The 12677-nt window shown below is 49.2% G+C and overlaps 1 protein-coding gene across 1 annotated transcript in view; it reads right to left on the bottom strand.

The window, feature by feature from the left end:
* The window catches only part of xdh (xanthine dehydrogenase), a 155412-nt gene that overhangs the window by 21545 nt on the left and 121190 nt on the right, over positions 1 to 12677 (bottom strand). The window contains exons 23-25 of the mRNA XM_038799021.1: positions 11885 to 12018; positions 5579 to 5666; positions 5391 to 5477 (exon numbers count right to left, since the gene is read on the bottom strand). Of these exons, the coding sequence (XP_038654949.1) occupies positions 5391 to 5477; positions 5579 to 5666; positions 11885 to 12018 (309 nt within the window). The remainder of the gene's footprint in view (positions 1 to 5390; positions 5478 to 5578; positions 5667 to 11884; positions 12019 to 12677) is intronic.

Genomic DNA, 12677 nt, shown 5'->3' with positions numbered 1-12677 from the left:
GCTTTGAAGGTGGTTGACAGGCTTTGCAGAGTCAGGAGATGAGTGATTCTCTGCAACCTCTGACCTGCTTTTGTAGCCACAGTACTTATATGGATGGTCCAGTTCCGTTTCTAGTTCATGATAACCACCGGGATGTCCAGCAATGGTAATGCCATTGCATGTCATGGGGAGATGGTCAGGTTCCCTCTTGTTGTAGATGCTAATTTCCTGGTACTTGTGTGGTGCGAATGTTATTTGCCACTTATCAACCCAAACCTGAATATGGTCCAAAATTGCATAGGGATACAGGCAGCTTCAGTGTTGAAGGAGTTGTGAATTCTGCTGAACATTCTGCAATCATCTGTGATGTCATTTGAGAATACCTTTAAGAAATGAGTGTTTATCAAATAACTGTAGTAGGTGTACCTTTTCGAAATGGGTATTTTTCAGATAGCTGCAGTGATGTCAGAGTGTGGGTGGAGCTGGGCTGTCTGTTTTTCACTTTCGTTTTTGAGCAGACAGCTATAGGGTGTGTTTAGTTTCGTTTTGCAGATTGGGAGCTGCATCCAGAGAGACCAGGTGTAATTCTGGTCTATCTCTGTATGAAAGGATTGTCTTCAGATCACTTGCTAATTTAACAGTGATAACTGCTCTCAGTAGTGAATTTAAACCTTATCTCTGTGTTAAAAAGGTTCTTCAGTCTTATGGATGTTGCAAGGAAAGATTAAGGGTTACTTATAGAATATTGTATCTGTGGGGATGATTGGTGTTGATAATTGTTAAGATGTTTACCGTGGATTTATAAAGTGTTAACTGGTTTCACAAATAACCATGTTTTTTTTGTTTAAAAATACTTTTAGATCTCTATTGCAACATACCTGTAAAGTAGGCCCTTGTGAACTCCATAACCACACTCTATTAAAAGTTGTGGGTCAGGTGAACTCCATGATACACTTTGGGGTTCTCTAAACCCTGCCCCATAACAGTGAATATGTCCACTTCTGCCTTTATGATGGAGGGATGGTCATTGATGAAGCAGCTGAAGATGATTGGACCCTGAAGAACTCCTGCAGCGATGTGTCTGAGATGGTTGACCTCCGACAACAGCAACCATCTTCCTTTGTGCTAGGTATTGTAAGGACCCTTCCTGTTGATTCCCTTATTTCCCCTTTCTTTTATTTTGTCACTTTCATTTTTGATCCATGGATGGTTAATGGTGGAGAGAGGCAATTCTGCCTAACTCCACTGTGCTGCACATGTCCATCACCGCAATACTCATTAAACTATGTTAGTTCTCGATCGGGCAATACCTCAACTTTAAAATCCTCATCCCTGTTTTCGAATCTCTCGGCTCCATTAGGGATTGTGATCCACAATTTGCAATGCCATAATCATAAAGTCAGAGAGGTTTACAGCATGAAAACAGGCCCTTCGGCCAACTTGTCCATGCCGCCCAGTTTTTACCACTAAGCTAGTCCCAATTACCCACATTTGGCCCATATCCCTCTATACCCAGCTTTCCCACATAACTGTCTAAATGCTTTTTTAAAAGACAAAATTGTGCCCACCTCTACTACTGCCTCTGGCAGCTCATTCCAGACACTCACCACCCTCTGTGTGAAAAACTGCCCCTCTGGACCCTTTTGTATCTCTGCCCTCTCACCTTAAACCTATGCCCTCTAGTGTTAGACTCCCCGAGCTTTGGGAAAAGATGTTGACTATCTATCTTATCTATGCCCCTCATTATTTTATAGACCTCTATAATATCACCCCTAAGCCTCCTATGCTCCTGGGAAAAAAGTCCCAGTCTATCCAGCCTCTCCTTATAACTCAGCAAATCAAGTCCCGGTAGTATCTTAGTAAATCTTTTCTGCACTCTTTCTAGTTTAATAATATCCTTTCTATAATAGGGTGACCAGAACTGTGCACAGTATTCCAAGTGTGGCCTTACTAATGTCATGTACAACTTCAGCAAGACGTTCTAATTCCTGTATTCAATGTTCTGACCAAGCATGTTACCTAGCATGCTGAATGCCTTCTTCACCACCCTGGCCACCTGTGACTCCGTTTTCAAGTAGCTATGAATTGTACACCTAGATCTCTTTGTCTATAATTGTCCCCAACTCTCTACCATTAACCGATTTGATCTACCAAAATGCATCACCTCACATTTATCTAAATTAAACTCCATCTGCCATTCATCGGCCCACTGTCCCAATTGATTAAGATCCCGTTGCAATCCTAGATAACCTTCTTCACTGTCCGCTGTGCCATCAATCTTGGTGCCATCTGCAAACTTACTAACCATGCCTCCTAAATTCTCATCCAAATCATTAATATAAATAACAAATAACAGTGGACCCAGCACTGATCCCTGAGGCATATCGCTGGTCACAGGCCTCCAGTTTGAAAAACAGCCCTCTACAACCACCCTTTATCTTCTGTCGTCAAGCCAATTTTGTATCCAATTGGCTACCTCACCCTGGAATCCGTGAGATTTAACCTTGTGCAACAACCTTCCATGGTGGCTTGTCAAAGGCCTTGCTAAAATCCATGTAGACAATGTCGACTGCATTGCCATCATCTACCTTCTTGGCTACCCCTTCAAAAAACTCAATCAAATTCGTGAGACACGACAATTTACCCGCTACAGACGTTAGGCCCACAGGTCTGTATTTCCCAGGCTTTACCCTGCGGCCCTTCTGAAACAAGGGCACAACATTTGGGCAGCACGGTAGCATTGTGGATAGCATAATTGCTTCACAGCTCCAGGATCCCAGGTTCGATTCCGCCTTGGGTCACTGTCTGTGCGGAGTCTGAACATCCTCCCCGAGTGTGCGTGGGTTTCCTCCGGATGCTCCGGTTTCCTCCCACAGTCCAAAGATCTGCAGGTTAGGTGGATTTGCCATGCTAAATTGCCCTTAGTGTCCAAAATTGCCCTTAGTGTTGGGTGGGGTTACTGGGTTATGGGGATAGGGTGGAGGGGTTGACCTCGGGTAGGGTGCTGTTTCCAAGAGCCGGTGCAGACTCGATGGGCCGAGTGGCCTCCTTCTGCACTGTAAATTCTATGATTAACTATGATTAACTATGGTTTGCTACCCTCCAATCTTCAGACACCACACCTGTGGCTGTCGATGATTCAAATATCACAGCTTGGGGACCCGCAATTTCCTCCCTAGCCTCCCACAACGTCCTGGGGTACATTTAATCAGGTCGAGGGGATTTATCTACCTTGATGCACTTGAAGACTTCCAGCACCTCCTTCTCTATAACATGGCCACTCCTCAAGACATCACTATTTCTTTCCCCAAGTTCCCTAATATCCATGCCTTTCTAAACAGTAAATACCAATGAGAAATATGAACTTAGAATCTTCCCCCATCTCTTGTGGATCCTCGCAGAGATGACCTTGTAGATCCTGAAGAGGCCTTACTCAATCCCTCGTTACTCTTTTGCCCTTTATGTATTTGTATAAGCTCTTTGGATTCTCCTTTGCTTTATCTGCCAAAGCAATCTCTGAAGTGTTGGCTAGTGTAGACTTGAGAGATGAACAGACACTTCCAACACTGATGAAGGTTCAATTCAATTTTATTAACTATTTCTAACTAACTAACACATGATGACTGTGGGTCTAAATAATGCTAACTTAAACTAGAGACCTAAGCCTTGTCCGAACCAGTTGATTCTCTCAGCACGTGTTGTGAGTCTGTGCTGGGCTGGATGAGTTCTTGTTACACTCAGAGGCAGCACCCAGAATGAGCGGGAACCGTGGTGCCCTCTGCCTTTATAGTGTGTGTATTCTAACTGGTGATTGGCTGCGGTGTTTGTACATGTTGATTGGTCCCTGTGTGTGTCCATCAGTGTGTGTCTGCACCATGATATACTGCTGTATATTATGACAATCTCATGTCCCCGTTTTGCCCTCCTGATTTATCTCGTAACTCTAATCCGACAACCTCTGTACGGTTCAAGGAAGCCACTTGATCGCAGCTGCCGATGCATGTCATATGGGGCTGGTTTAGCATTGTGGGCTAAAAAGCTGGCTTGTAATGCAGAACAATGCCAGCAGCGCGGGTTCAATTCCCGTACCGGCCTCCCCGACCAGGCGCTGGAATGTGGCAACTAGGGGCTTTTCACAGTAACTTCACTGAAGTCTAATTGTGACAATATGCAATTTTTATTATGTCTCCTTCTCCTTTTTGTCCAGGGCCTCAACACCCCGCGTCATCCAGGATTCTCTACATTCTAAAAGGAATGTGCTTACCCTGAACCCTGGTTAACCCGTTTTTGAAAGCCTCCCACTTACCAGCCATCCCTTTGCCTACCAACCGATGCCCCCAATCAACTTTTGAAAGTTCCTGTCTAATGCCATCAAAATTGGCTGGTTTAGCTCACTGAGCTAAATCGCTGGCTTTTAAAGCAGACCAAGCAGGCCAGCAGTACGGTTCGATTCCCGTACCAGCCTCCCCGGACAGGCGCCGGAATGTGACGACTAGGGGCTTTTCACAGTAACTTCATTGAAGCCTACTCGTGACAATAAGCGATTTTCATTTCAATTGGCCTTGCCCCAATTTACAATTTTAACTTTTGGGCCAGACCTATCATTCTCCATAGCTACCTTAAAACTGATGGAATTATGTTCACTGGTCCCAAAGTGATCCCTCACTAACACTTCTATCACCTGCCCTTCCTTATTTCCTAAGAGGGGGGTCAAGTTTTGTCCCCTCTCTAGTTGGGCCATCCACATACTGAATGAGGAATTCTTCCTGAATACACTCGACAAATTTCTCTCCATCCAAACCCCTAATGCTATGGCTGGCCCCGTTAATGTTGGCAAAGTTGAATCCCCTACGATTACCACCCTATTGTTCTTGCAGCCATCTGTAATCTCCTTCCATATTTGCTCCTCAATTTCCCGCTGACTATTTGAAATGAAAATGAAAATCGCTTATTGTCACGAGTAGGCTTCAATGAAGTTACTGTGAAAAGCCCCTAGTCGCCACATTCCGGCGCCTGTCCGGGGAGGCTGGTACGGGAATCGAACCGTGCTGCTGGCCTGCTTGGTCTGCTTTAAAAGCCAGCGATTTAGCCGAGTGAGCTAAACCAGCCCCTGGGGCCCGTACTACAATCCTATCAAAGCAATCCCTCCCTTCTTATTTTTCAGTTCGACCCACGGTGTAGAGAACGCCAAAGGTTCCCAACTCTCTGTTTGAGGAAATTTCTCCTCATATCAGTTTGAAATGGCCACCTCTTTTATCATGTCCCTATACAATTCTAGTCCTGTAGTCTCCAATCTGGAGAGTCAGCCAGGGGGAAATTCTCCGATACTTGTCCTAAATAGAATGCCCCTTGTATAAATACAGCAGAAAGTCCCATTCTGCTTTGTAAAGAAGTACATAAATGTTACATACAGCAGATGAAAGGTCCAGACTATTTCCCGCATTTATGTAAATCTTGACATCCACGGCTACAATTTTCCCATTCTTCTGGTAACCAACCTGGAAGCAAAACAAAGGGAGAGGAAAGAATCCATGAATAGCAGGCAAGGAGTTTCGTCAACATCTCTCTTCATGGTCCTCCACCATTCTCGGGTCTTTACCTTGTACTGGCCCAGAAAAGGATTTCTTCCACCGGTCACTAACATGTCCTCGTCGCGGTTCAGAGCGCATCGAACGGGTCTTTTCGTCCTGTAGAGTGGAGAAGCAGAGGGGTTGGAGATGGGAGTGGTGATGGAAAGAAGCAAGGAATCTATTGGAAGCCCACTGTGCATTGAAGCAGGCAGTAGGCTCCCTGCCTATATCCTATCGTCTGTTTTAGGACCCGTGTTGAAAGTGGGTTTGTGAGAAGTCAAGCAATAGTCATACAATTTACAGTGCAGAAGGAGGCTATACTGCCCATCGAGTCTGCTCCGACTCTTAGAAAGAGCACCCAAGCCCACGCCACCACCCTATCCCCTTAACACAGTAATCCCACCTAATCTTTTTGGACACTAAGGGCAATTCATCATGGCCAATCCACCTAACCTGCACATCTTTGGACTGTGGGAGGAAACCGGAACACCCGGAGGAAACCCACGCAGACACAGGGAGGACGTGCAGACAGTGACCCAGCGGGGAATCGAACCTGGGACCCTGGAGCTGTGAAGCAACTGTGCTAACCACTGTACTACCGTGCCGCCCATCTTTTCTTCCACTCTGGGGAAGAGTCGTACGGACTCAGAACTTTAACTCCGAGAGGATTCTCCAGCCTTTCAGCCGCTGTCAATGGGAATTCCCATTAAAGCCACCTCATGCCAGCGGGAAACCTACGGATGGGAATGCACTGCCAGCGGGACCAGAGATTCCTGCCCCCTGTATACGGACAAATATTTCTGACCTCTGTTTCTGTCTCTCTCCACAGGTGCTGCCTGACCTTCTGTGTCTCTCCAGCATTTTCTCTCTATTGTTCAGCGTACAGCTCAAACAGATCATTCCGTACATGGGCAGCACGGTAGCACAAGTGGCTAGCACTGTGGCTTCACAGCGCCAGGGTCCCAGGTTCGATTCCCCGCTGGGTCACTGTCTGTGTGGAGTCTGCACGTTCTCTCTGTGTCTGCATGGGTTTCCTCCGGGTACTCCGGTTTCCTACCACAGTCCAAAGACTTGCAGATTAGGTGGATTGGCCATGATAAATTGCCCTTAGTGACCAAAATGGTGAGGAGGGGTTATTGGGTTTTGGGAATAGGGTGGAAGTGAGGGCTTAAGTGGATCGGTGCAGACTCGATGGGATGAATGGCCTCCTTCTACACTGTATGTTCTATGTTCTATGTACATGAAAAGAGAATACATAATAGGGCAAATATAAACATAGGGGCTGGTTTAGCACAGTGGGCTAAACAGCTGGCTTGTAATGCAGAACAAGGCCAGCAGCGCGGGTTCAATTCCTGTACCAGCCTCTCCGAACAGGCGCCGGAATGTGACGACTAGCGGCTTTTCACAGTAACTTCATTGAAGTCTACTTGTGACAATAAGCTATTATTATAAAATACACAGTGTAAATACATAGACACAGGCATCAGGTGAAGCATGCAGGAATGTAGTTCTATTCGGTAGAGAAGATGTGGGTCAGATCAGTGCATAAGGGGGCCGTTTCGGTTATGTTGGTTACGTTGGTTATGCTAAGTTTAACAATTTGCATACATTGAAACTGCCCCACACTCAGAAGGCAGATGAGCAGATCATCGTTTGCAGGTTGGTGATGTTGATTTTAGGATAAATATCATCCAGGACAGCCGGATCGGAATCACATATACACCATATCAGAAAGGGGTAGTAGGCTCACTTTCCTAATGGCACTGGTCAACTGGTTTTGGTACATGCTCATTTTCTTTCCAACTGTCAGCCCACAAACGTGTTGAAGCTACTCAAATCTCCCCGAACTGACTTCCAATTGGATCAGTCTCATTCACTCACTTTACAACTGAGTGTGGTAGGATTTGAACTCACTACCCCATGGGCGTGATTCTCCGGCCTCCCTGTGCTCTCGCTCAATCGTAACGAGGCCGGTGAATAGCCAGAGAGGCCAAAAATGAGATCCGTGTCAGGTACCAAACAGTTTACAATCCAACCGGCCTGCTCCCGTAGGCAAGATCGGGATCTCGCCGTAGCGTGGCAAGAAACCAATTATCACCACTTAAGCCCCATTTCCATTCAATTAACGGGAGCCACCCCATATCCAACGGCCTCCTGTCATTCAGCGGCCTCCCCAGCAAGCGTCCATGCTGGCGCCGATTAATAATTCTTTTGAAAAACGTGAAGGGCTTCTGTGGGGAACCAAGGAGGTGAGTGGCCATCTTTGCTCACAGGCAAAGAGCCCCGGGGTGCTGGGCTTGCCATCCCAGTGCTGGGTAGGGGGTGTGGGGGACCCTTGACTGAGGGTGGGGGACCCTCCGCAGTGATGGGGGGATGCGTGGGGGGGGTTGGGGAGGGGCAACCGGGGGGCTGCCAACCCTTGGATCGTATGTACCCATTCCGGGGGCAACCCTTGTTCCAGCCTTTTTGTCCCAACGACCACCCATAACCCCGTACTGACTGCTGAGGCCTCTGGCCGTGCGGCTAAAGGGGTTGCTCATAGGGAATTGGAATCGGGGATAAGTGAGCACTTGACGCATGCCAAGTGGATTCCCGTGGGTGGGCGGACCATGCAGCATGTGGGAGTAATTACCCAGAATCCCAATCACACTCTGATGCCTGGACACTGAACACTGCAGGAGGCAACACCACACACGCAGCATCTGAACAACCAGGCAATGGGACACAGCTCCTGGGACATGTCCGTGGCTGGAAAGTGAGTGAGCACCAGCGTAATGGGGGGGACGCCCGGAAAGATGGGCAAAGGGTCTGAGGGTCAGCCCGCACTGCGGAAGGAAGTGACAGAGACCTCATAATGGCTTTGCAAAAAGGTAATTGTACAAACCCCACTCCCGATGGTGCCGCCCAATCCACACCCCCACTCCCCATTCCCTCCACCCTCCTACAATTCCCTCAGTGATCCTCAACATGCTTTGCCCCTCCTGGCTCTACCACTACGTCTCGGTGTTTCCCCAGGATTCACAGCAGAGGGGGAGGCAGCCGGCTGTTGACCTCATCCTGTGGCCTTTGATGCCCCTGGCGAGCGTCTTCTGGGGGCTCTGGGCCCGGACAGCCCCGGCACATTTGTCTGCAGCACATGCACAGCCGTGCCGCCCTGTCCCGTGTGCGGACCCTGAGACGTGCCCTCATCAGAGGGGTGGAACTTGGTGGAGCTGGTAGCCATCGTCGCCATTCCATGGGACGCGTCTGGGTTGGCAACCCTGATCGGTGCCCTTAGGGCCCTAGGGTTCAACTTAGGACAGAGGGGCAGCAGGGTACGAGTCCCGCTGCCCCGCATCAGCTGTCTGTGCCAGCCCCGACAGTTCCCCATGGTCCGCACCATAGTGTTGACGCCCTGGCTGATGCTCCTCAGTGACTGGGCCATGCTCTGCAGCGCGTCGGCCATGCCCATCTGAGAGCGGGACATGTCCCGCAGAACCTCATCAAGGTCAGCCTGGTACTGGGTGAGATCCCCGAGGCAGACATACTGCCGAGACCCTCAGCCATGGCCGTCACCAACTGCACGACGCCTTGGACACTGTTGCTGATGGTGCCGATGTTGTGCACCAGGCTTTTCACAGCGGTCACCAGCCTTGCAGTGTTGGCCTGAGCGCGACTCATTCCCAGTTCCATCTCCTGTAACTCTAGCCTCTGGGGTTCCTCCAAGCGGCTATGGATCTGTTGGAATGATGCTGACGTTTCCCCCTGAACGCCCAGGTTGGTTCCTATCGTCTTCATCAGCTCCGGGTAACTGTACCACTCGGCCAGATGTGCATCATCAACGGGGTGGTGCTCACCAGATTGTGCCCAGAAGACTGTCCACTAACATTTTCCACTGAGGTGTGTGTATCTGCGTTGGTGGAGGGTGGAGATAGAGGGTGCCACGACCATGGTTACATTCTCAGAGCTCTCCACTCGAGGTGTTCTCCTTGGAGTCAGGAGAAGGTGCCGCCCGGAATGGGCTAGCGCGCTCTGCTGGAGGTCCGGCGGGAGAATAGATATGCGGTCAGTGGGTGGGAAGGGTCAGTCAGTAAGGCGATCAGTACTCAGCTTTGACAGGTCCTCCGGGTACAGCCCGGTGGTTCCATACCTCTGCGGAGTCTGCCAGCCTCTGCATTGGTGACCAATCTCTTCTCAGCCACCCTGGTCACCTCCAGGGCCCGCTCCTCGAAGGAGGTGAGGATTCATCAGTCTGGCACCCCTCCGCCAGTCTGGGCCCCCTCCCGGCAATTGTGTGAGAGCTTCTACTGCGGAGTCACAAGAGGCCATCATTAGCCACATACATGGATCACAGTGGTGGGAGGGGGATCTGAGGTAGGGGTTGGGGGGGTTTGGAAGAAGGGCTGGGGGGTCATATGGGGTTAGTGTTGGTGAGAACCGGAACCTCAGATTCATGTCTCATTGCGTTCACCCCCCCCAACCATCTGGCCTGGGCTTGCAAAGTCCTACCCACTGTCCTGGCTTGAGACAATTCACACCTCTTTAACCTGTGATTATCCCTGTCTCCAGTCGCACCGTCTGGATCTGGAAAGACTTAATTACCTGCAGATACTCGCATTCAAAGTACCGTCTTGCATCATTGACTTTGTCTATATATGTGTTTGTGTAACCCACCTCTTCACTCACCTGAGGAGGGAGCTGCGCTCCGAAGGCTAGTGATTCCAAACAAACCTGTTGGACTTTAACCTGCTGTTGTTAGACTTCTTACCTTGTCCAGTTCAGTTCAGTTCATCATCAATACTAACCTCCAGGCTGGCGATAGTGGAGAATCAGTGATAATGCCACTGAATGCCAAGGGAGATGGCCAGATTCTCTCCTGTTGGAGATGGCCACTGCCTCGCACTTGTGTGGCGTGAATGTTACTGACCACTTCTCAACCCGAGTGTGAATGTTGTCCAGGTCTTGCTGCATGTGGGCATGAAGATATACTGAGGAGTCAGGTCTGTTAAACAATTGACCCATGGTGTTTGTGGAAGCCACCTCATGTTGGGGGGGGGGGGGGGGGGGGCTGGTGCCTACTCGCTCTTGCTGCCCAGTGCACGTCGTTGACCTTTCTCCGGCACTGAGGGTCAGTCCTCCTGGTCATACTGCCCGAGTTGACTTCTGCCACCACCTTATCCCAGGAGGCACTGGCTTCCTGTGGCTCACCCTCCAGGACCCTAGGGGGGACAGGACATCCCTCCTGGCCTCCATGGCCTCTAGCAGCCTCCCCAGGTCAGCATCCCTGAATCTCGGGGCTGGTCTCTGTCATAATATACATCCAGGTATATGATGGAGTGCAGACAGGCAGTGATTGACACACAGGATGACCAATGAACACACAGAACACAGCAGCCAATCACCAGACAGGACAGGACCACTATAAAGCCAGAGGGCACTAGTTTTCCCGCTCTCTCGGGATCCAGCCTCTGAGACAGTCAGAGCCCATGAGCAGCAACTAGAACATCCACCATGTGGTAGTCAGTTAGTCTGGTCAGGTTAGCCTCAGGTCTCCAGTCAACTCAGCACAGTGTCAACCCATAGTTAAAGCATGTATGATAGTTAAGAGTTCAATAAAATAGAGTTGCATTTCTTCAAGTGTTGGAAGCCTCTCTCTCTCACTGCTATGGTAAACGCAGTCCTCGCAGACCCAGCTTACCCAACACATCAGTCTCCTCGGCGCCATTGTTGTGAGCTGGCTGGGGTTGGCTGCTCAACCTTGTTAGCCGGGGGGGGGGGGGAGGCGGGCACGGTCCCGGCGAATCAGCTGGCAAGCCCTCATTTGCGACGAGAAGCTTGTGGGGGCCGCTATGTGGACCAATAAACGTTGAATAGCGTTGCTGACCTTACTGGGCCGTGCTCCGGGATGTTCGCGGCAATTCCCGCTCGCTACCACACTTAGAAATGTTTCCAGAGAATTGCGACCCATGTTTCTTAATCCATTGAAAATCAGTGAATGCTTTACTCCTAGAGCAGACTTATGGCCATGTAAAAGTATTTCCCTGGCCCTAAACTCGATGCATTGCCTTACGATATCCAAACAGGTCCAGGCATGTGACTAGGAACATTCATTAAAAAAAAAATGAATTTAGTTTTTAATAAATTTGTTTTAACACTGCACTTGTGGAATCATTATTGCTAGTATGTGAAATGAAAATTAAAATTGCTTATTGTCACAAGTAGGCTTCAAATGAAGTTACTGTGAAAAGCCCCTAGTCGCCACATTCCGGCGCCTGTTCGGTCGTATGTTGACTCGGTCATAGATTTCCTCAAGGACCAAAACTTTCCTTAGATTCCAAAATAGCCTTGGTACTTACTTGTGAGCAGCGATTGCTACTACGGTTGACAGCAGCGAGGCGCGTGTTTCCTTCCCACCGAAACCCCCGCCCATTCTCTTCACCCGACAAACAATCCTGTTGGCAGGAACGCCCAGGGCTTTGGCAACGAGGGACTGCGGGTAGATGTAATGCAAAATTAAATAGGGTTTAACAACATGGAATCTGAGCAGAATTGCTCTGCCTTTTCCCCATACCTCTGCACATTGTTCCTGTTCAATTAATCAATTAACGCCTGTCCAGCCCGCTCATTATTTTGAACATCTTTATCAAGTTCCCTTTTAACCTTCTTCTCTCCAAGGGGAACAGTTCCAACCTCTCCTATCTCTCCTCATAACTGACAAGGCCATTGGGATTAATAATAATAATCTTTAAGGGCAGCACGGTAGCGTTGTGGATAGCACAATTGCTTCACAGCTCCAGGGTTCCAGGTTCTATTTCCCGCTGGGTCACTGTCTGTGCGGAGTCTGCACGTTCTCCCCGTGTCTGTGTGGGTTTGCTCCGGGTGCCTTGCCGCCCATATATTTAATTGCCCTTGTAAAGATGGTGATGCGCAGCCTTCTTCAACGGCGGCAGTACACCTGGTGCAGGTACACCCACAGTTCTATGAGGAAGGCAGTTCCAAGATTTGGGTTCCAAGACTGGGTTACGGGGATAGCGGGGGGCCATAGGTCTAGGTCGGGTGTTCTTTCAGGGAATCGGTGTAGACTCAATGGGCAGCGATTCTGTTCTATTTTGTTCCAGCAACAGTGAAGGAACGGCAATATAATTCCAG

Source organism: Scyliorhinus canicula, chromosome 6 (assembly GCF_902713615.1).
Source record: "Scyliorhinus canicula chromosome 6, sScyCan1.1, whole genome shotgun sequence".
Taxonomy (NCBI): Eukaryota; Metazoa; Chordata; class Chondrichthyes; order Carcharhiniformes; family Scyliorhinidae; genus Scyliorhinus; species Scyliorhinus canicula.
Note: the sequence above shows the minus strand (reverse complement) of the source record. Positions and strands in the feature narration are given on the sequence as shown.